The sequence below is a fragment of the Phalangium opilio genome, unplaced genomic scaffold (assembly GCF_054372755.1).
Source record: "Phalangium opilio isolate 3A_F unplaced genomic scaffold, DU_Popi_V2 ptg000031l_1, whole genome shotgun sequence".
Lineage (NCBI taxonomy): Eukaryota > Metazoa > Arthropoda > Arachnida > Opiliones > Phalangiidae > Phalangium > Phalangium opilio.
In genome coordinates, this window is record NW_028324158.1 from 14,808,665 (window position 1) to 14,833,169 (window position 24,505).

At 37.6% G+C, this 24,505-nt stretch overlaps 2 protein-coding genes and 2 non-coding genes across 10 annotated transcripts in view; 3 read left to right on the forward strand and 1 right to left on the reverse strand.

Annotated features, from left to right (window-relative positions):
- The window catches only part of LOC149690887 (discoidin domain-containing receptor 2-like), a 185,600-nt gene extending 172,263 nt beyond the window's left edge, over positions 1-13,337 (reverse strand). For 3 of the 7 annotated variants that reach the window (XM_089870615.1, XM_089870616.1, XM_089870613.1), the window contains exon 1: positions 13,256-13,337. The gene's annotated coding sequence lies outside the window, so the exon portion shown is untranslated. The remainder of the gene's footprint in view (positions 1-13,255) is intronic. The other 4 variants (XM_089870618.1, XM_089870619.1, XM_089870617.1 and 1 more) reach the window with 2 other exon arrangements.
- LOC149690892 (uncharacterized) lies at positions 1,289-4,030 on the forward strand. The gene has a single exon (XM_089870356.1). It carries the CDS (start codon positions 1,746-1,748, stop codon positions 3,402-3,404), a length of 1,659 nt encoding a protein of 552 aa, XP_089726482.1. The 5' UTR covers positions 1,289-1,745; the 3' UTR covers positions 3,405-4,030.
- Positions 13,338-17,937: 4,600 nt separating the features above from the next.
- TRNAR-CCU (transfer RNA arginine (anticodon CCU)) lies at positions 17,938-18,010 on the forward strand. Its single transcript has one exon. It is a non-coding gene; the product is annotated as a tRNA-Arg (tRNA).
- A 217-nt stretch (positions 18,011-18,227) lies between these two features.
- TRNAR-CCU (transfer RNA arginine (anticodon CCU)) lies at positions 18,228-18,300 on the forward strand. Its single transcript has one exon. It is a non-coding gene; the product is annotated as a tRNA-Arg (tRNA).
- Positions 18,301-24,505: the final 6,205 nt, after the last annotated feature.

The window sequence follows — 24,505 nt, forward strand, 5'->3', positions numbered from 1 at the left end:
ATCAATAAAGAAATTAAATTTCGGTCGACGTTATTACAGGAAACACCAACGTTTCACGTGCAATTTTTGGGATGATATAAGGACCGGTTTTTATACCTGCTTAATGACGCGAGAGGCCCACCAAAAAAATTTATTTTTAGATTTAATAAAGGACCAGGATTGCGTCAGTCCGTCTATCTTAGTTTTCGACAAATTTTTAAAATTAGAAATTAAATATAATTTTAGGAAAAATAAACTGAAACATATTAATTATATTAATTTATAAATAAATATAATAAATAAATGTATGAACGACATAACGAGACACAGTCTAGCATTTAATCCAGAAGAAAAAGAAGAATATTTAAGAAATTTTTTTGACATAACTTTTTTAAAATTTTCTTTTATCTTGGAAGAATAGATAGACATAAAGAGTCGAGCTCGTGATACGAGTGTGCCTCGTTCTAATTGGCTGTTGCCGGGTAGTATACTATACAGAGAGCACGAGCATACCTCGTGCAAACCCCGCAAAAACACTCATCACACCTGTTTCCACCGAAGTGTATATGCAACAAGTTGAATAAGTCCCACTTTCCCTTGTTTCCCTCCAAAAATATAAAACAAAAAATAAACAATCATTAGCTTGATTCTCGTGGAGCTTTTAACAGATCGCGAGAGCCAGACAATTAGGGGGTTCCGGTAGACGTTTTATATATATCGGAATTTGTCCGAATTCTTAGGATTCTGGCAGCGGAAAAGCGCTGAGCTCGCCAAATAAGCCTATTTCTTTTCTTATATTTTTTTTTGGCAAACAATTTAAAATAAATAGAAACGAATTCGCATCCTATTCCGTGAATTTCCTAAGCCTAATGCAAGATACGTTTCATCCTCTCTTTGGGGGAACTTTGCATCTATTTGTTACGCGACAAAACCACGTGATTATATCATGTATTCCACGTGCATGTTTGAGAGAACCCAACCCGTAATTTAATACGTCACGAAATTCAAGATAAATAATGTATCATCAAGAAACTCTAGCAGACAAAAAAATCCAATCAAAAATTTAGGAGAAAAATATAGAAATTCGTATGAACCTAGATAAAATATTGATTTATGTAATAAAGTGTATAGCCTTGGATTCGTAATTCACACGTAGCTCTTTTCGTTCCCGTTCACACATACCGAGAGAATAATTAGGCGTGGCTTAAATCTAAAGCACTCTGGACCGAATCTCACGGTTAATACGTAAAAATGACGTCAGAGGCTTTTTCCATACCCCGAATAACAGCCAGGATAAAAGTTTTCTACATTTCTAAGAGACATAATTTAGCTTAAACCCTCCCGCTCGCTGTCCCGGACTCCTCGCTCTGGTATAACGAGTTTTCATTTTATTTTTTTCCAACCAAGGTCAGGCGGAATAGCAGAATTTACAGCCCCTCCGCCACGCATTAACGGGTCATAATAAGCCCGAATTCGGCTGTACAACACGCATTCAACTCGTGCCATAGCTTCGCAACGGTCGCTGTTCATTCGGGCGAATACGCGCCAAACAAAAAACGCGCGAAACTTTAATACAAATTTTTCGAAGGGAAACTCCCAAGCACGTGAAACGCACGTGCTCGCCCCGACAACAACATTTTCTCCGTAAAAATAAAATACATTGGAGGTAGAAGCAGGCTGGAGCGCGCGCGCGGTTTTTGCGTAAAAGAGCGCGAGCGATTATTTAAAAGGCGGGTTTCTTATCGCGTGTAGTCTCTGATCGTGGAATGAGCTCCTCCGAGAAGAGTGTCGAACTTTCTCTCACCACGACTCAAATGGAGTCTGATAGCGGCCTTTCAATGTCGTTGATATCTTCCAAACTTTCGCAGTTCCAAGACGAACAAGAAGAATTAGTGGTAGAAGAGGCGCGCGACGAACTGGAAGCGGACGACGTCGAGATGATGAGAGGGGAATGCGCGCGACCGGACCCAAACACCACCAACCGTTTAGAGAACCGGCAACACGGCGAACGTCTGCTGCCACCATGGTCACTCAGAGACTCTTGTTTATGGAAGGTCAGGAACGACATTTTAAATTGGAGTCGCGAAGGTAGCCTGCGCAGTAAACGCGCCTATGTCCATTATCAACCTTTCACGCAGTATCCGATACAATTACGTCAAGAAATTCTGGACTCTATGTTGAGGTTGAAACCGGACGGACGGGAAGTGGTCAGCGCCGTAACTCTCTTGATACAATCGGGTATCTTCGCCTTTGACTTGAATTGCCTGAACGAATGCGATTCCCACGATGTTTTCCGCGTCATAAACTCGCTAATACGTCACGGTAACTTGATACAGGAGCTAAACGTCGGAGGTCAATGGTTGTACGACCCGCGCGCCAATTATTTAGTCTGCAAGTTGCTTCGGAACGCCCCTAACGTCAAGAAACTGGTCCTGCAAGAAGCCACGGAGGAAGGCAGGGAATTGGAGACGATTCTAGCCTCGTGTTATAACCTAAGACACCTGGAAATACGTCATCCATCGGTCGATGACAAGTACCTGGAGCTTTTACTACAAGGACGCGAACCAAAGTCCAGCGCGAAATTAACTTCTGTCATTGTACCGTCAACGGTCAAAGCCGAGGGACTGTTAACTCTTCTCAAAGTCTTCCCCAACCTTCAATACTTGGAATGCAGTCATTTGGAAGCGACGTTGGACTTGTTAGAGGCCAAGGAGGGCGTTGACAAGGACTGGTGGGTTGAAAGGGGACGAGGAATACTCGGAGTTAAGACGACGCAACCCATGGGACCCAAAGGAGTCTCCAAATTAGTCCATTGGTTTCCTAACTTAAAAACGGTGGCCTTGGAAGTTCAGGAATACATGAACTTAACTTCGCTAGCCGATTTGTGGAATTTGAAATCGTTGGAACTTCGTAATAGCGCGACTTTACCGGCGTCGTACATCCAATGCGTGTTACCATTACTGAATCAAGCCGGTGGCAAACTAACTCACTTGGGCTTGGAACATTTCGACGTTGTTGACTTATCCAAAACTTCTCTGTCGTGTCCCGAACTTAATTCTTTAACTTTGCGATGGTTTACGCTATTAGGAACTTCCACGGTAAAGGTGAAAGGTCACGTTCCTTTTGAAAAACTGCAGTCGATGTGTTTGCGACCTCGTACGAATCGACACATAAACAAAGAGGCTTGCGAACTCTTACTAAGTAACTGTACGGGTATGAGACACGTCGAGTTGTACTGTTGCCACGGCTTGGACGACAACACCGTCCAGAAATTAGTTAAAACTAATCCTCTAGCTTCGTTAAGAACGCTAATTCTTCGACACGGCCACGGATTATCTTCCAAAGGAATTCAAACACTCATTTGCCGTTCCAAACATTTGTTATATTGGGATTTTGGCGAAGTTAATTCCACTAAAACTAACTAAGTAATTTTAAACTAGCGTGACGCTTGTATATAATTATTGATGGAAAAAAAAATATTCCATTTATTACGTCACGCGGTTAATTAACTAAAATTACTTCAAAAACCCAGATCTCTTTTAAACTTTAAAATTTAAAACGAACTCGAATATTTTTGATACTAATATACCTCCTAAATAAAATAGGCTTAGCAGAATTGTTATTCAAAATACAAAATACAAAAAACATAAACCCCACGCAAGTGCTTTAGTGCAAATGTACCGAAAAACATACGACAACGATTGGACTGGATATCTTGTTTTTAACGCTCTCTCTCGCGATTGGTTGGAGCGGAAACCAACATATTTTAAAAAGTCGTAGTCCTTGAGGAAGCCAGGTGAACATCCTGATTTTAGAACGAATTTAATTATAAGCCTCGGTTAATATTTACGAAATAGTTTAAAAAAACTAATTTTGAACGTTGTTTAACAACAAAAGAAGGTTTTGAAATAATTTCATTTTCGAAATTAAATTAATTGTAAAAAATATTTTTTATATAATGTTACCTATTGCTAGTCGTGTCATCAATTAAGATTAAGTGCCTTAAATAATTAAAAACTAAAGACAAAATGCCAATACGATTAAAAAATAATGTTTTTAAGCATATTTGATATTTTATTTTAAATTTAAGCATATTACGAAGGAGGGAGTGGGGTTGAATTGGAATTGGAATACACCTAACTTATTGAAATTCCCAATACACCTACTTAACTAACACCTATAGAGAAAAAGAGAGGAATATTTTGAACTTCTCGCTGACGCTCTAGTTTAATTTATTCCCCCTTTTTTCAAAATCAATTGTTCGCTACCCAGAAACAGAATTGAAGAACAATGCCCTAATCATTCGTACACTTCTCGTAAACACCAAGTACAGTGTTACCAAGCTGGGAATTTGCGTCGTCTGCTTAAATAGCTAAGCCTTTTCCTTCTCAATAAAAAATAAAATAAAAATTATACCCATTGCGTAACGAGAGTCTCTTCTCACGTTGTTGTTTTGATCGAGAGAGAGCGAGAGAATTTTTTTTCAACTCATACCCCTAAAATGGAGGTCACTTCGTAAACTATTAATCAAATGAGATTTAGGACGTCGAGGGGCCCGTGTAATATTTCTTTTTATTTTATAATCTATCGTCAACAAAATACCAGGCAACTCTCGTTTTCTCTCAGTTCAGTTTTGCTCCCATAGCAACTAAAGTTACTGAACTTAATACTATCCATCTATGTGGGAGGCAAGGACTTTTCTTTCTTTTATTTGTTTCTGCGTAACGCTCAAAAAATAAACACATTTTATTACGACATATCCATATTTTCGAATCTTATCTTTCTGTTTACCATAAGAGTACTTTGAATTGGAGTTACAATGGAAGATTAGTTAGGTCTACTTAATTATCGCTAAGTTAAGGAAGATAAAGACAAAAAGAGGCCATTAAGATATTCGATAAGAAATTTCTCGAGTGCATGTGTTTTTGAAGACAAAATTTTAACAACGTTCGGATATTATTTCACTTTTAAAAAATTTAAATTCGGTATTCGGGGATTTCCTATCGCTTCCGTTTGCTCGCGATGGGCTCGGTTCATAGCGAATATTTGGGCTGACTCAAAATTCAAGTTTGAAAAAGGAAAAATTGAAAATTGGGAAATACTTCTTTTTCAATAATTTATTAACTAGTTTGATGGCATTTTTTTTTCAAAAAAATAACACTTAACCCTAAAGGAATTTTTGACAAACCCCTTTTTATTTCATGACGTCAAAAAGGCGTTGGTTCTCAACAGGGAAAGAAAAAATAAAAAATAATAATTTTTAATGCAAATCTTAGCTTAAAATTTTGCAACTCGCATTTCGCGTACCTTCCAAAATTAATTTAAAATAACGAAATATTTTCAGTCGCGGCACGAGTGCAAAGTTTTAAACATTCCCGTCTAATTGCGATTAAATCCTTGGCAATAACAAATTAAATACGATCGTTCTTTTTTTGAAGTCCAAGGTTAATTTCCACTATCGTAAAATTAAATCAAAACAATATAACATCTTCCGGCCTTGGAATTTGACAAAACTACGTCATTCTTCCTGTCCCGCGCCACCGACCAATCACCACCCGAATATATCCAGGTGCTTTTATAATATAATACACCCACTGCCTTATTTCCCATCTTAAGAATCTACCATTATTAAAGGCGAGGGATATATTAAAAGGCCCTTCCCTTATTCGTAATTCCGGGTGAAAAAAAATTACAAATCGTATTCACGTGCGCCCCTCGTTTAAAATTCCAAGCACGTGCATTAAATTTACGAAAAATTCAACTGCAAAGGCTTAAAGAACCGGTTAGGGATATAGATAAAATAATATTATTAAAAAAGAACAACCCGTGCATCGAATCACGTGGTTCGAATCATCCAATGAAAGAATTTCCTATTTTTTCGGAGATCACGAGATTTTTCTAAAATAATTTAAAATGTACTACGATCTCTAATATAACGATAAAAACCTGATATTTAACGTAAATATCGTAAGATTCTATCATTATATTTTACTGCAAAATGCTCGTCAGATTAGATTAACTCGAAATTCTTACAATAAATCGTTATGAAATAACGCAATAACACGAAAAAGGCTTTGCATTTGTGACTCAATCGTTTATAAACAAATCAGAATAGAAATTCAACGGGGACGAAGCCGCGTTTGTATCTAAGAAGTTATTCCCTAGTCTAAGCTTAAATTTAACAGAAACCTCCAGGTGAGACGCAACAACGTAATCTTTTTTATAAGGTAATTTGATGACAATTCGTATCAGCATAAGATGGAAGCGAAATCAAAGCCAGTATCCTTATTTAACAAGCGGAGTTTCTAGTATAACTTCTGTAGAACATTTCTACCCACCACCCTGAAACTGCCCAAGCTTAAATAATCCCCGTAAGAGTATAGCCTATAATAACGTGGAATACTCGGAGTGAGATTAGATTCAGAGTACAAATTTCGAGGGAGAGAAATCTTTCCTCTATATTTAATGTAGGGGTATAGATGTTCCCTTTATATAACACCCTCTATCTATATGGAGTATTCGCGTTGGTCCATTTAATTTAACATAATCCCTATAAGGGCTAATTTTCAACCCTCCTATCTCTTATTCCCCCTAAGATTTCTCTATTAGGGGAGAAGACCCGAATATTTCCTTTTCACGTGCTGGTAAAAAAACGAGAAAAAAGCGCGCGCGCGGGAACCTTTTATAAGTACATAATGGTTATGTCCCTGACTGCGTTAAAGCGCGCAAACACGTCACGTGAAAAGAAAACTCGCGCCAAATTTTTTGAAAGGGGGCGGTTTCCGAATGTCAATCAAAATTATAGGGGTTCAGTCGATATAAAACGATATGACGTCAGATAGTCTGTTGTTCTAAGTATATTTGAATAGTTTGAAGTTTTATTTTAAAATGGTTCGATTGTCGTCAAGGCTATTTCGGGGTTAATAACACCGTGGTGTATTTACCTATAATAAGTATAAGCTTCAGTGAACGTATTCAAGTTTCTTTAGCTATAGTTATCAAAACCACAAGTTTTTCCCACGCTTTTTCCGCCGAAAATTACTGAAAATTTGGATCAAAATGTGTCCGCAAGTTAATAATTTCGACCGTGTTAAGGTTTTTGATTGGCAGATACCAGGAAATGTACTATGGATTACTATATTGACTAAATAAGCGGTATTTTTCCAGCGATCAGGTCGTAACGTTGGGCTTAGGGTAGTTATACTGTCAGTCGTCAGTCAGGACAAGATATCTCCCCTCGAAGTGATATTCCCTCTCCGTGTGACTCATAGCCCGGGAATATAGGTGTATAATATTACATTATTAATGGTTAGAACTTAGAACTGCACTACTGGCAGCCTACGTTATCTTCCCGTTGAGTAAAATACAGTCCAAGGTTGGTGGATATCATTACTCTCGGCGTTATCTGCCGGACTCATCCCCCCAACTATAGAGCCAGCCAGCTACTTTTGAATTCAATTGTTATACGCTTCGAGTCCCATACAATACAAATTTAGAATTCCCATGCTCACGTGAACAACGCCTACCTAAGGCTATCGGGTTACAATAAGGTTATAACGGTACGAGCCTTACGAGAGAAGAGAACCCATTTTAATTTTGTTAATATTTTGTTAAACCTTAATTCTTCTTTCCCTATACAAAAGCGCCATTTTGAGGGTAGGAAAAATTCCCCCTCCCTCGTTTCTTTACTTCAGTCGCATGCGCTTCAGGGTTGCCAGAAATTTGTGACTCTAAAATGAAAAATTCTCACGACACTAGATTTGTAACTTAAGTTACCATTTCCGTTTCACGCCATATTACAAAGTTTCCTTAAGCCTCGCCAGCTCTTTAAAATGACTGTCGTAACCTTACACGGTTTATTAAAACGAACCCCCCCCCATAATCATGGCCCATTTTTTTCTTTCCCGCGCTATTTTTTCAATATTTTGGTCGCGCTCTCTTGAAAAAATAAAAATCAGTATTGGCGCCAAAATCACGCGCGTGCCGGTGTAGAAAACACGCGCGTCCAAAATTCGTGAGACTGATTTCTGATTGGTTCACGCGCGAAGCGAGACCAAATCACTATGACACAAGCTCTAGCGGGAAAACACAATGAACTATTGTCACTGGGAATACATTTTTCGCACGGCAGATCTAAAATGGTACGCAGTTTTTCTCACAAAATGGTTTACAGCGGCTTTTAACGGGTTTTTGTTATAAAAGGCCATGGGCCTCATACACTCAGTAACAGGAAGAGCGGGGTCCCCTTGTTTGGGCCTAAGGATCCGGAACGGATTTTGCATGGCGTAGACACTTTTAGGGTTATAATAATAGGGGTCCACTCGAATTTTTTGAATATCTTTCAACGTTGAAAAAGTACAGAAAACCTCGATAATTACGAGCAAGCCCCTGTAAAAGTGTTCCACCCGCCATACACCGGTGTTATGGGAGAAACAAATATTCAGGGGCTGCTATTTATTTTAAAATTAAAATAATAATTGAATTAAGAATAATAATAATATTTAAAGATAAATAAGTCGTAGTATTATCTAAATTCTCATAGATAATTCCGGAAAGGAAACGAAAGCAATCCACATCATAAAAAAAAATTAAATTCATTTCTTATCACTTCAAACTTCCGTCTCTAGTAAATTTCGGAAATTAGTCTTAGCATTTTTACGAGTGACGTAACTTTCATAAGTGGAAGGAAGTCCAATCATTGGTTAAAACATTCAAAACCCCGGGTGGCGGTTAAATACGATTTATTTCTTTCAATGCAAAACACTTCCTTTATAATCCGAATCCGTTCGAGTTGATAGATTTAATAAAGATATTAAAAGGGAATGAATATATAAAATCACTTAATTACAGCCTGGTGCGTATTACCACGGTTAAAACGAACTTAATTTCGGAAGGTTATGGGGTGGCGAAAACAGAACTTCCAACGAATTAGGATTAGAAAAAGAGTAGGAATTGTTTCCGGTACACGAAGGTAGGGGTCGCTTTTATTTTCCCACTTTAATAGACTAGTGACACTAGCGCAATTCAAACTGTACAAAAGTTAATACGACCTGCCATATCTTTGTCTCTAACCTGATTGAAAGCAACCTTAGAAAGTAAATAGTACCTTTTCCAGGTTTTCCTTGACCTCTAAAGGTCATTTTGCCTTGATAAATTCCTCCCTCCCAGAAAAGTTATGACGTAGACTGAACTATTTCTCCTTAAAAGCTCCTCCCCTTTTAAGGATCAGTGTATTCAAATTGCGGAATAAAATGTGGGACAAAAATCACTAACGTAGATATTTATCAGTGACCCTATTGTGGGCTCCCTTAACACGTGTAATATGTACGAAGAATACAAAAGGGGCCCCCATTCCCTTATAGCTTTTATCTGACTTATAATTCCCGCCAAAACGTTAGGGCCCTCCCCCGTAATACCCTTTAGATCCGCTCGGAATCCGAATTATAAAAGGACCAAAGAGGTGAGAGATTTTCGGTTTTAGAAAAGAAGGGATTATCCGCTCTAGAGAATGCGCTAAACTCAACGCGATAACCTATTATAAAAATAAGCCTTACCAATAAGCTTATTAGTACGGTATTCTCAATTTGAGACGAAGCGAGTTCGTCTCATCGCGAAACTTCATCAAAAATCAATTAAAACAATATGGGAAATTTATCTTCAATCCTTACTGAATTTTCCGGATGAAATAATAATTATCAGAGTGTCGTTGTTCGATACCCGACATTTCTAAGCCTATAACCTTTAACCATATTCACTCGTGTTCTATGAACAAAAGTTTATCGCGTTCAAACTTCAAAGATTTCTAATAGCCGACAATGGGCTTAAAATATTGTCTTCCCTCAATTCCGAGAGGTGGAACGCTTCCTTCTTAAACTAACCGTTATAATATAGCCTATACTTCGTAATAACATCGTAATAGTATCCGACCCCTCTACGGAATATTTGTTAATAATTTCCTCGCGAGCTAAGTTTGGTCTGGTCAGGGATTCTCTCACTTTCTATTGGTCCAAAACTTTTCAAAGGCGCCGATTTATCTCGAGAGAGAGAGAGAGAGTTAATTGAAACGCGAAACAAGTTAATCGCGTTAACACGAGCTGCTTCCATCTTAAAGTTAAGCCTTGGCTTCTAGATTACGTCCTTATATTCTCAAAGGCTGCAGGCTCTCTCTGGCCAAGATTAAGTTACTGAAACTGAATCGATTCGAAATTAACTTGGAATTTAATTTAACACCTCTATTATAAGCGACACCTTGTTTACTTTACTAATAAAGAGAGACTGGGTAAATTTAATTAAAAGTGGACTAAATTTATCATTTTAATGCGGAGAGAAGAAACAAATTAGAGATTAAAGACTTCAGTTTATTTTAAATAATTCGAGTTAGTGTCTTATACGGAATTAGAGTTTAAAATTAAATTAGGGCAATGTTTCAAGTTAATTTCTTGAAGGGAGAATTAAATCATTCGTTAGGGTTGATTTTTTATTAGTAAACCTTTAAAATGGTCAGTGCTAAGTCAATTTCAGTCCCCCTTTAACAAAACTCATTAAAATACCCGATTAAATTTACCTAATTACGCAAAAGTTTTCGTAATAATTTACCTAAGCCTAACTACGCACTCTAGAGGCTGAACTAAGCCCTTGAAAATTCCTTGGGGGTGAAATTTGACCTAGTAACCCCTTCTGAAAGGGTGGCGTCCATCAAGCGGAAGCCTTAGCAACCTTTCAGGCCCGGCCTGTCGTCGTAACTTTTGTAACAAAATCCAGAATCCTTTAATCTCCTAATTTTAATTTTTTTTTAGAAAAAGTCAGACATCCGTTTTTAATCCCCCGTACCTTACAGGGGAGGTCCTATAGTATAGACCTATTTCTGAGTCACGTGGTTTCGAATTTCATGACTCTCTGTCACGCGCTCTACACAATCTCCCATTACATTTACGGAGCTAAGCCTATAGATGAAGTTCATTTCATATTCAATAATCAGTACGTTGAACTCTTATAATAAAGTTAAAATAAATTAATAGAGTTCAGCCTTCAACAGTATTGAAAATTTAGGGTGAAACGCTACCACCACGCGCATACCCATTTCTCTTTACAAACAGCAGAGCACGCGCCCGTGTCTCGAGACGAAACTTAAATTATCTATTTCCATGATTTACCTTGACCGGGGATTTAAGCCTAACTTAATACGTATTTTATTATCATTCGAATAACATAATCCCCGCCTTTCGTAACGTTACAATTTCAAATTGATATAAAAAAATAATAAATATCTTATGTGTTATTCATGATATTATTGAACAATCAATAAGATAAAAGATCTAAAAACCAAATGAGTATTCTAAGCCTATTTTTAGTCTACTATACTATCCCATTATAATAATTGATTATCATTTGGGTCCGGCCTAAACTATGTTTTATTGTGTTTGGAAATTGGAAGGAAATATGGACGGGGGATCGCGATTTCGATCCAGAATATTGTATTTACTGTTATTATATAAAATAATGTAGATTAATTTTAAATTTTACTATTATTTAAATAAAAGATTAAATATAATAATTTAGTTGTAATAATATGATCATGAAAAGATAAGTAGGATGTATCTGCATGCAGCCCATGATATTTCCTTCGCTAATATCTAGTGAGTGTCCCGCTACATAAATCTATAATGACCCCACTGGGACAACAGAAGCCGATAAAAACAAATTAGTATTATTAGCTATAAGTTATCACGCGTCGTGTTCCCCTTCAAACCGTCCATCCATTTCCTAAAAAGAGCCCTGCCTACAGAATAGATCTATGACCAGATGCCGGGAAAAATGTCCAACTGACCATAGTGCCAGCTGAGACTGACCAAGCACGAACACCCAAATTATCCAACCCAACGTGTTCTTAATGCATCCGTAGATATTTTGAATAGGAAACTGCGAGTGGGTGGCTGGTGGTAACTGGTGTGGATAACTTCGCGCTATCCCATTTAATACAGATGAAGGCAGGATTAAGGGATTTCGTATTTTTAGAAAAAACCCTGCGCGCGCATTCATCAATAAAACTCGTATACAAAATTAATTTTACTTCACGCGCGAGGTTTGTAACCTTTAATCTTAATTCCGCGTGAATTTATATAAATCTCCTATGAATTTTTAAATGGAAACCTACCGTGAAAAATGCCTTAACCCAATTGAAAAAATGTCCTATATTCATGGGAAAATTTGCAAAGTTCTTAAAAATGCCGGCGTAATTATCGTAACTTGTGGATTGCTAGATATTCCAAGTGCAAAAATATAGATAGATTTCATCCCCCCCCCCTGGTTTCGTGTCTGGGGTGCACCAGAGTGTTCTGGGTGCTGTTATTGTCACCCTGTTTGGGGTGAGGAAGCGTAAAGACTTTACCCCGATGGTACTGCACCATCTGTTACCCCGGGGTCCGCGGGTTCCACGTGTGAAAATAGGCCCCGCGCAACCAACGGGGAAGTTACCAAACTCATTGGCCCGAAAGACACGGGTTCTGCGGTGTTAGTGTTACCCTGACAATACTGTCTGCGCCGAAAACCACTGACAAGTAAGTGTCGCTTCCCTCTCCGTATCCCTCATTTTTTTGGGGGTCTAGTGATGGACCCCCAAGCTTACTTAGGCGCTGTTCTCGAAAAGGGGCCCGTCTTATTGATGGATGGGGACCTATAATACCCAAATGTACCATATATACCCTCCAGAAGGGGCATCCCCGTGCACGTTTGCCCTATAGCTCAGTTGGGTACCTACTTGTGTCAAAATCAAGGGGTACGACACTTTGTAAAAATCATAACTTTCTTCGCTTTATACCTCGCGATTTAAATACTAGTAGCGTTCCCCTTGTCAAAACTCCCAAAAAGATAGATGGTCAATTGGAGAAAAAAATGGGATCTAATACATTCGACGGGTGCTTTTTTTGGGCGATGGGACCAGAGAGAGACCTAACATTATTTTAACCCTGGAGGAGTATTTTTAATATTTTCTGAATGTTTTATGGTATACTTTAGTCAGTCTTCCGCGCGATACGTTCTGGTTTTATAAGCTACCGGATTATCCAGTATGAGTGTTCTTGTACCGCGGGTGGACATTAGTCCATATATCTTTACGACTTCCACTTCAGTTTTATTATACGAATATGTATGTCGAATTGTTACCATACCGTGATGGTTTAAAAATTCAACAGATGAGATCACGTGACTGGGTTTTAATGGCGTGACGTCACTAACACGTACCCTCCACCGTAGTTAATTATTAAAAAATGGTACTTACAGCTTTTCCAGTAACGTATTGATCAGTGTTCAGTGTTGATCCACACTTGATTCCACAAGACTTCAGTGTTGATCCACACTTAATTGATTCCACAAGACTTCAGTGTTGATCCACAGTTGTTTCCACAAGTCTCAGTGCTGATCCACACTTGATTCCACAATACTACAGTGTTGATCCACAAGTCTGAAGTGTTGATCCACAGTTGATTCCACAAATCTTCAATAAAACTGTAAAAATAAAACAAAATAAATTTTTCATTTATTTTAAATGCAATTTTCTCGGAGCCTAATTAGTGTAGGCTTAAATACTTAGTATCAATACTTAGAGGAGAATTTAGACTATTATACCATAGATATATTTATCTTTAACCGTTGTTGTCCTAGAGTTACGACGTTCCAAAAACAAAAAGTCAAAAGACACGCCTTTTCTAACGCGTCTGCTTTGATGAGTAACGTTAGCTAATTAGAATGCTCGGAATAGCGTAACCATGATCCTCAAAGCCAAGCTTGGCTCTATATATTTCGAGCCACACGTGACAATCGCGTCAGAAGGCGCTCGTCACGCGCCAACATTATTTACAACGGGAAAAGGCGGGAGAAAAAGGGGTAAGAAGCCATTCGTTTACACCTTAGGACACGCGCTTTTTTTTAGTCTCGCGCAAACGACAGATGCCACGTTATAAATTTCATCCCAAATTTGCAATAAATATAATACTAGCTTCAATATAAATCAGCGCGATTAAGAAAGGCTTTAATGACGGTGCTTTTTCCGGATGAATCCAAAGAATACATTCGACGGATGTTCGAAATAACTGAGTCTTTTTGCGCCTCTTAAATCATCCAGGGGAAAAGTATTTTTTCTTTTTTTAAACAGGGCCAGTTGACGTTAGTTATTTTGAATTATGAAAAAATACATCGTTTTTCTAGGAAAGTCGGCGTTAAATTTCAGTGACGAGTTAAATTGAAACAAAAACAGATGGGATATAACGGGTTAAAGCCATTAAATAATTCATTATGAACTACGGCGCATGCGTTGAAAATAGAAAAAAGGGTTTTATATAGTGCAGCTGCTGTTGAAAACTGCAGGCGACACGTTAATATTTACGATGTATTCGTATGACATCATCGTATCAATGTCCGAACATAAACCATAAGGTAAGCGAGCCTTAATTATAATTAAATAATAATGCTATATAATCCATTAAGAGGTTAGGGAAGTCTTTAAAAAGATCTGTCTAGCTCCGAAGTAAAATTAAGCCAAGGTTAACTAACTTTTCCATATTAGGAAATAACAACAGCGAAACCAACAGACATTGAAAGGAAAAAATGCCTAACGACACCCCGAAAATACCAAGTTAAGTTAACAGCGTTAAATCAATTGGTATTAAAGCGCGATTGTAACTCGGGTTTACTTTCAAGTTAAGTAGATGATGGCTTCCTAGCGGGGGTCTACTGTTACCTCATTAAGATCGGACCAGCTTTATTATCCGGGGATTATAAGGGCGACGATAGATGGTCTGACTTGACTAGCCCTAGACACTAGACAGTAGGTGGTATCCCTTACCACCCTAACCCCCCCCCCGAGAGAAACCCCCCTTCCTAAATGAAAAGATGAAGAAATATCAGCATGGGGTCTCCTTCTAACTCACTTTGACACGGGGTCCAAAGTGAATTTTGGCGGGATTTTGTCTTCTGTCGTTTGCTCTCATTCTGAGATCACGAACAAAGAAGTTTCTTTGATGCGACTGATTTTTCTTGGACTCCCAAGATTGATTTCCTGTCGGAATTAGTAAAACTAAATTTTTCCCCATGAAAATTTGTAACGTTTTCTTGATATTTGTTTTCGGAATAAACATTAATTTTTTTAATTTTTTTTGCCACTATTTAATTTTAATTAATATTTTGAATGTTTAAATTAATTATTATACTAATAGGTAAGGATTTAATGTATTTTTAAATTAATTTAAATGTCTAAAAATTAATAAAATTTAAAGGGTAAAATAAATAACATTGCGCCTGGAAGTTTGCTTTACGCAATACATTACTGTATTGCGGGTTAAACATTTCTACAGGCGTTCTATGGAAAACTAATGCTAAAGGCTTGCCCCTGGAAGTTGGCTTTTCCGAACTTAAAAATAAATACAGTTTTTAATAAAAAATATTATTATAAAATAATTTATGCCAACACATTTAAAAGAAATTGGCGAAATTATGAACCCCCCGAAAACCAATTAACCCCTAAAAGCTAAGGGATAAAAAAATTTCCCAAACCTATATTAAAGTTCCCAAATGGCAAATTACCCGACCAGTACTTATTTAAAAGTAAAATTAGGTACAATCTCTTCATCAACAATTTAAAAAGAAAGAAAAAAAACATGAAAGTCAATCCCGATGGGAGAAATTTAAGTAAAAACTGCGCGTATTAAATGATCATCTTTCCATTAGAAATCTCATCTCATCTCTAAAATGGTAGAAAAAAAAGAAGCTCAAGAGCAAAATGACTGTCAGAGGATGGATGTTAGAGAGAGGAAAAGGTGGTCCGCAATTCCCAGACGCAATTAAAAAAGGCTACCGCAACAATATCTCGCTAAAATCTTTTTGAAATTGGAATCATTCAAACGAGAATAAACCGCTAGCTCTTTTCCATTTCATCTTTTGAGAGAAAGAATGAAGAAAAAAGGGAACTTTAAAAGACTGACTAGTTGATGGAAAAGCAAGAGAAAATTACTTACGCGCCACTAACTCATTGATTTAAAAGAAAAAGAGAAACCTTGCGACCCCTAAAGTTTAAAAGACTAAAAATAATATTTATTAAACAAGAGGTCGCCCATAGGTACCTTAAAATAAGCCTAAATACAAAATCCTGCATCCGGAGGAAAAAAAGTTAGTAATTATACTCAAATTAATTATTAAAATTAAGTCTTCCGCCCTGACAGACATTGATTGCGACTAAATAAACCCTCATCCGCTTTCTATACCTCTATAAAAGTGACATTTCTAAATTTAGATTCGGTTTTCTTTCCTCTCTCTCTCTCTCTCCCTCCCTCCCTCTCTCTCTCTCTCCCTCTCTCTCTCACTCTTTCTGTGCGGGCATAAAAAATCCGAGTTCTTCAATTTGACGTAAAATTATTCGTAGCTCCGTCAAAAACCTCTAGACGGTTGAAAATAAGCAATGGACCGTAAAGAGAAAGGTTTTAGACATCAACTCTTACTCCTAAACCGAGAAGAGAGAGAGGGAGTGTATTTTACTCCCTAACTCCGAATCGGGATCACTCCGCGTACTCAAACTGCTGCCAGTAAAGAGAGCGGAGAGTAAAGTTGAAGAGATAGAGTAGTTCTAGAGTAATTCTAGGCCTAGAACGGGAGAGCTTTTCGCAACCCCCAAAAGTCACGAGGGGATATCCCAACCGCCATTATGAAATGAGAGATCCAAGCGCAGTTCCTATAGGTGTATAACGTCCACTAATTAAAGGGCGCGCGTACAGTATAGTGGGAGGAATACGTCTACCTTTAGAATTATATGATCAAAGGAAATTAACCGCTCGCGTTATGAATTAATTCAAAATTTGACAAAGTTCAATAAAACATTTTGAATTACGATCTGTATATTTTCTAACTGATTTTTCAAATCATAATCGCAAATAGTTATTTCCTCTTAAATTTCCTGTCCTGTTTAGAATTTAAAGGTCCATGCTTATAGTGTATTTTTAACGAATACTTATTAATAGAAGAAATAAATTAGGTGTCGCGTTACTAATTATACAAAGTTTTATCCCGGTAAAGTTTTCTATAGTAACAGTTAACAGGCTTAACGCGGGTTGTGTTGGATATAGAGCGGCGTCGGTGTTAGGTTTATTATGACAGTATACTGGTATAAGATTGATATTGGAGGGTCCGGTGTTAATATAAGCTGGAACTGTAGAGGGTTTCGTAGCCATTGAATGGACACACCCGTCCTTTGTCCTTCAAACAGCAGTCAGCTCGACAGGTGTCACGAGGGATACTCCCATCTACCTTTAAGGCCTAAGCGATCTAACATTACGGATACACGCGCCATAACGGAGAAAAGGGAGGCAGGGAAAGGGTAACACGCCCACCAAACCCGACCCGCTATTGAATTCACTTCCGTAAGATTGAATGAGAGACGGAAAGCCGGAGTAATTAAGCTCTTCACTTCAACTATATCACAATCTTCAAGCGTACAAGACTATTCATTCCATGTTCATAAGATAAGCGCACTCTTTTAGTCTAAATATAGGTCAACGTAGGTGTTTCGTCTAATTTTCCTTGAAATCTCCTTAAGTTTCTTTCCTCTAACCCAATTTCCACGTGCGTATAAATACCTACCACGTGACATAAACATTGCGTAACCTGACTTATACTTTGTCTGTCTTCTTATATCTGGGACGGAGCCAAATTCTATTTTTTCAACTTGAGAATAAACCGCGTTTGAAACAGTTTTCTTTGCCTTAAGATCAAGATAAGAGAAGCGTGCCGTCCCCGTTTTGGTATCTAATCTTTTCTAAGCGTAGACAGAAGCTCGAGAGCACGGAGTAGTTTGGTTTTCTCGAGAATAGGAACGAGAGAAAACATTTTAATAAGAAGTGGGGAGGGGAGGGGAGGGGGGAAGAGGATGAGGATGCAAAAAGAGGGATGAAGATCTTTTCTCCCACTTGCTCTCGAGCCTCCGTGGCCCAATGGATACGGCGCCGGTCTCCTAAACCGGAGATTGCGGGTTCGAGTCCCGCCGGGGGTAGAAGAACAACATTTTGAACTATTAAAATTAATTACGAAATAAATACCCTATAAATAAGATTAACGAATTTCAGATAAGTGGTCAGATAATTTAATGACGTAATGATTTTACCAGGGATTATATTTAAATTATTAAAATAATAAATTTGAACTTGGGACATATTAAAAAATTAATCTGGCCTATTTTCGGGTCTATTTGCATATAAATCAAGGTATGTGCCTCCGTGGCCCAATGGATACGGCGCCGGTCTCCTAAACCGGAGATTGCGGGTTCGAGTCCCGCCGGGGGTAAACAAGAATTATTTTGAAAATATAAATTGAATGAAGTCAACGTGGGTTACCGCGTAGCATAAAACTGTTCACCCTCCTTCATAGAATGCAACTCGTAAATGCACCCTAAACTTTAGAGAGCAAGAGCACCATTTTGAATGCGTAAGAGGGAAGCCATTAGGCGTGTCTAATTTCAACGATATAAAAAAAAATAATGTACAATCCCAGACTATGAGTTCGCGAGCGTTGTTACCCATCATCCTTCGCTAATCAATCTTTTCAATTTTCGTTACTGCCTCTTAAATTACGAGTGTATCAAAAATAGGGGATAGAATATACGAATCCGTTTCAATCTTACTATGACCGAAAAGCCCCCTGGATTTAACGCGGGATTTAAATCCCTTTTAAGATTGCAAAAGGGGAACCATACCTAATAGTCAGAGAAGCGTAACGCGCGGGTACTCGCGACGTGAATCACTTTAAGGTATCGATATGGTTCACTCTAACTACTAGATGACATAGTCAAGAAGGCCTTAAACCATGGGAAAATTTTCAAGAGCCTTTCGAGTCGTTTTAACCTCAACCATCTCGTATACCGTAAATGAATTTGTTTCTCTTATAAAAATAACGCCAAGTCGAAACCTTTTTACACGCGGGGTCGACCACGAATTTTTCTAAAAACGCGCGAGCTCTCTTTCCCGCCATACAGGTTGAGTCACGTGGATTCTAGTAGAAGAAAATCCGTAGCGCGCGCGCGGGCTACGAAGGAATGACTCATTTGAAACGCACGTGCAATTAAAAAGAAACTTGCGCGGGAAAAACGCACGTGCCATTCGGTATACGATTACATTCCAACGGATTTCACGCGTGGAAGAGAGAAATAACTACATGACTTTACCGGGGGGAAGAGGATTAGACTAGTCCCTCCGAAGAGGACATTCATTCCCCCGCTCGGTGTCCGACACGATACTAAGTTAAAATTTCAATAGAATTCCTACATAGCTCATCTTCTTCTACCACCACCATGCACCATCTTTGATTCTATAACATTTTTAGGTCATTTTCGAGACGAGGTTTAAACCGTGACCGTAATGGCTAGTGACACTGTGTTGGATCTCTCTTTTACGATTAGGAAACCCCGCACCCTGGAAGAAATTTAGCCCTTCATAAAAGCGCTCCCACCTTTAGGAAATTGTTCGAAATTTGCTCGCTGGACCAAAAAAAAATATTAAATAAGTTTAAGGCGGGAAAAGAAAATTCTTGGAACGTTTTCCTAACGATAAAGAGACGATATCATTTCATTAAATCTTCAGGTATGTGAAAATATAGATGTAACTTCACCCACCGGCGGAAATATAAAAAAAAATACCCACTAAGCCTATAAAGGTTAATAATGACCTAAAATAATTAATTTAATTATCTTTTTGCCCTCGTACAAAGTTTAACAAAATCACGTCGTCCATAGAGAGGCCAATTTTAATTCATTAATCGCGTTAATTATATCCGAGTAGGAGTCGCCGTGACCTTAATTATTACTTTTGTAATTAACCCATATCTTTATCCACCATTAAGGAATATCTCACTTCGAATGACGCACTTTTAAAATTTATTTCTCGTCTATAGAGAACGATTAGAATAATTGTTTATAATTTTGCGTTAATATCGGTCGGCGCTTGCCAGCTGGGGAATTTTGAAATCCGTCGAGGTTAGGCTTAGCCTTTTAACCAAACCACCCTGTTTTGGTCTATAACCCTTTTGTGCATTTGGGGGGGGGGGTACTACCACCGCTGGTGAAGGGGAGGGGGGGGTTGAATACGAGCTAGGAGCTAAGGGTTTTAACGGCCTAACGCATTTTGGACGAAGCGCGTGACCGACGTATCAATTAGATAACCTCCCTAACTTTGGCTTTGGGAGTATCCATCCCTAAGCCTTTGCCGCTTGGTTTCACTTATAAGTTCCTAACTTAACAATTCTAGCCTCTGATTGGTTGATTTCAAAGCTTTTATTTCGGTTTACCGCCCAAAAACCTTTTATTGTTGCTTTGATTTAGACGTGACGTGCTTTTGTTTATCGTCCTTGATTTCTTTAAGTAGTTTTTTTTTAAATAGAAAATACTCAAAATCTCTCTCAGGTAATGTAACTTCAAATTAACGGGGTTCAATATTCGTATAAGAATCAAATACATTCACCAGACATTAAGAAATAAAATTCTCTTACCTGTGATATTTTTCACGGAAGAGATGATTAAATTTTCATCTTTTGAAACTTTTCAAAACTTTGAAACAGTTTAATCTTCTTATAAATATTACCTATAAGGGAAAAAATAAATTGTGAGAAATAATTAATAAACAGAGTCTCAGAATCTTAATTAAATAATTAAATGTTAACCTAAGGCTTAGCGTTCACTAAAGGTTTTTTATCCGACAAAAAGGAAAAAAAAAATCTTTAGAATTGAAGAAAACTTTCCTTTTTCTCGCAGCGTGATTTATAATTTACAAAAATCGGATTGGATGTTGTTTTATAATTATTTATTTAAAAAGCTCTAGTCCTAGTCTTAAAGATTGGGTTTTGTACTAAAGAAAAGATTTTCGTATCTCTCTTCACAAATTCAATTATAACTCAAGTTGAGACGAAATGTATCACGATATTTCTTAAAGAGTTCATTTGTTACTTTGTTGAAAATGTTCTTAAAATATTATTATCCAAAATAATTTATTGTGGAATATGTATTTCTCGTATAAATAAAAAATTATTTTCAAAAAAAAAAAAATTCTTGGAAAAATGATCAAGTTTCTCTAGTTATTAAATTTTTAATTTCCCGTTTAGGGATACAATATTTTTTTATTTATTTTCCAAAGGAAATAGCCGGAAATTTGTAAAAAAAAAGAGTTTTAAAAATTATAATGAAACAAAATAAAGACTTTGGGGATAGAAAAGTTCTCAGTGTCGCTTCTATTTTATTAACTAAATTGTATTACTGAAAAATCATACGCAGTTCGTTAAGCAATTAAGAAAAAAATAAATAATAATTCATCAATGACCTTTAACCTGATGGTTCCCTCCCGCCAAACATTCTTGTTATTATTTGCACGACACGTTTATTATATTCTTAAAACAGTGCAAAAGTGGCTATATATAGCGAAAGCCCGGAAATTCCTTAGTTCAACAGCGAGGAATACTTACTTCATCGGCAAATAAACTATTTTAATTACGAAAACAAAGACAACGGCCGGGGTTACGAAACAACATCTCACTGGGAAAATGCAACAGGTAGGAAAGTAAAGGCGTATATACATTCCATTAAAAAGGGGTTCATGCTTAATCTTACGCTGCAAATTCAACCCGAAATGGGTAAGAGGGCGGTCCGAGCTAGGTTATGTGGTTGCAGCGACGGTGATACAAGATACCACCGAAGCTCTAGAAACAAGGACGTAAGAGGATAAGGAATTTTTCTGTTCATTGTAAGATGGATAATTAAGTCCCAAGCTGAACGGGATATTTCTTAGAGGGACTCTTCATAAATTCAATTAAGTAAATTAAAGTTTTTAATGGTCAAACACCATTTTTTCTTACATTCACTTGTTGAAATTTTTTTCTAAGTTAAACTTTATGTAAAACCCATTTTCCGACTTAATTTATCAATAAATAATCGATATACCCTACGTAGAATTAGATACTTTATGTACGACCCCTATTTGCCTTCTTTTATCTTAATTTATCAAGTTAACATGGACGCGTTAGTTCAAGATAAAACTCGTAATAGAGATAAAGCCGACTTCCGAAGCAAGTCGAACAACTACGGCACACCATCTTATCTCTCATCTCGACCTTTATCTATATTCCTTGAAACTACATGTACGGCATTTTATACGAATAAAAAAACTAAATAAAGATGGCGGCTCGCGCGTAAACACGCGCAATTTGTTGAGTTTTAATTAAAAGCCGCGAAGCTCTTTAATGACGTCCCGCGGATATGTTTCTACTACATCATATCCGCGAAGAAAGACTTAATAAAGTTAAAGGCGGGGATGTAATATAAAAACGTAAGCTTAAACACACCTTACGCCTTATTAAATGGAAATAGACGCATAATCTTAGCAAATTTAGGGCGTTATATCATCCCGAATCAAGAGTACAGCGTGATTTAAGCTATAGGAAATGCGACAGGGAACATCGTGTAAATTAAGACTAATTTGACCTTTGACCTAAGACTACGCGACCTAAGTTCTCGTACGGACTATTTCCATAGGAAGATAAGCTTCCCAGGCGTTGTAGATTACAAATGGGACGAACTATCATCCAACACTTTTCCTTGGTTAGTTCCTTTTGTTTTTTCTTTTAGGAAGCGTGCAATTTCGCGCGCAAATCCCTTTCTATTTCCGGAACCCGAATTTTCCCACAAAACAACATTCCGATCGTTCCCGACCCCTCCCCCCTCACCCTCTCTTTCAACCCTTTTTTATCTAAGCTAAGATTATACCACACCTTAAGGAGAGTCTAACGTAAACATCGTACCGGCATTCCCGCCTTTCATAACGGTACAAACTCGAATTAAAACAAAAAATAAACATCCCCGCAACTTTTGTCGGACTTTCCTCCCAATATTCCGCCGCCATAAGTATATGGACCAATCAGAATCTAGCTAAACCATCGCGGAAATAAAAATGGCGTAATGTTAAGCTTTGTTTTAGGGTTAGCGTGAATTATTTTTTGTACTCTCTTCAAAGCGAGTATAAAAGTAAATTACCACGAAGTTATATATAAGTCACGTCATTTATTCTCGTTTTAATAGGGTCAGGTCAGGGGTCACACGCGCTAGTATTCGAATACCTAGTTTTTATTTTTAATATAAATCGAGGTCCAATGTTAAAATTCCCAAATTGGAAACCAATTAAGGCAATATTTTGAAGTATTACGCTAACTGGTAACTTCATATTTAATTGACTTCGAACTCGCTTCGAGGCTGATTAAGTAAAGAGGGGGTAGGAAAGCATTAATTGTTGTTTAGATTCGACGGGGTACTCCCCCCTTCATCCCTAACCCCCTCGCGTCCCGCCTCTGTTGGATTCAGGTACATTCTTACAGTCGGAAAACCCCTAAACCTAATTAAGAGTATTTGTGGACAAATCCCTGGGCTTAATGTTGGGTAACCAAGGCATAACGAATCGATGAAACCAACCCAAAGATTTCATTCATTTATTTTACCAAGTACAGGGGGAGGGCAACCTTTATTCGAGCTGGTTTGGTTAGGTTACGTTTATCCTTACCCCTTAGTGTTGGGCTTCGCCCCTGTATTGCGTGGTAAACATTTCTACAGGCGTTCTATGGAAAACCAACGTTAAGGTTTACCCCTGGAAGTTGTCTTTTGGATAATACCTCGAAATTAAACGAATAATTTGATTTAAATATGTTTAAACCTCGAGTCTTTTATCCTAACTTGAAAATAAGCTAATATCATAAGCGAAATTAGGGTTTTATGCTAAAAAAACCGGTTTAAAATTTAAATATCTACAATTTCTAAAGGCCAAGGTATCTAGAGAGAGTGAGGTTATTGTCGGCAAGTATGCAATTTTGCGCCCCCATCTCAATTACTAAAAATCGTCGGAAGAATTTTATACCATAGAAAAGAGTGAGAGGGGGAACCGTAACGATACCATCAACGAAGGTGAACCCCTAATATGAAAAGATTTCCCAAAATTCTGCCCTTTTTTTAAGCGACAGACTCAACGCTAATGGTATCATAGGTATTTTATGTTCAATATAACCTAGGTTATGAGTACGGGGGTATCTCTCATTTATGATGTTTCTCATTTTTCCCTAATAATACGGTATTAACTTAGATAAAGTGAACGGAAAAGAAAGATCAGAGGAGAAACACCGTCCCGCGCGTGCATGTCGCGTGAGATATTTTCAAATGCACGAGATTATAGGCCATTTTAGCCAACCTCGTAATAATCTTTGAAAGAAGGTGAATTTTTAACAGACCAGAGGTGTCGATGAAATAGCGCGGAATTTACGCTGAAGTTGCCAAAAATTTTAAACCACCCGCAAATTGCAGCACGAATTAAACTACGTCTGGTGTATTTTAAATAGATTACGCGTAACTTTCTCTTTATTGCAAATTTGGAACGATCACGCGACGCTACTTAATGGCAACGCTGTATAGTTTTTCGCATCTATTGAATGAAGATATCCCATTATTTTGACAAACGATGTCTCTTGACAG

Bases quoted from the DNA above. Each gene is read 5' to 3' on its own strand.
- LOC149690892 (XM_089870356.1), top strand. From the start codon at position 1,746: ATGAGCTCCTCCGAGAAGAGTGTCGAACTTTCTCTCACCACGACTCAA.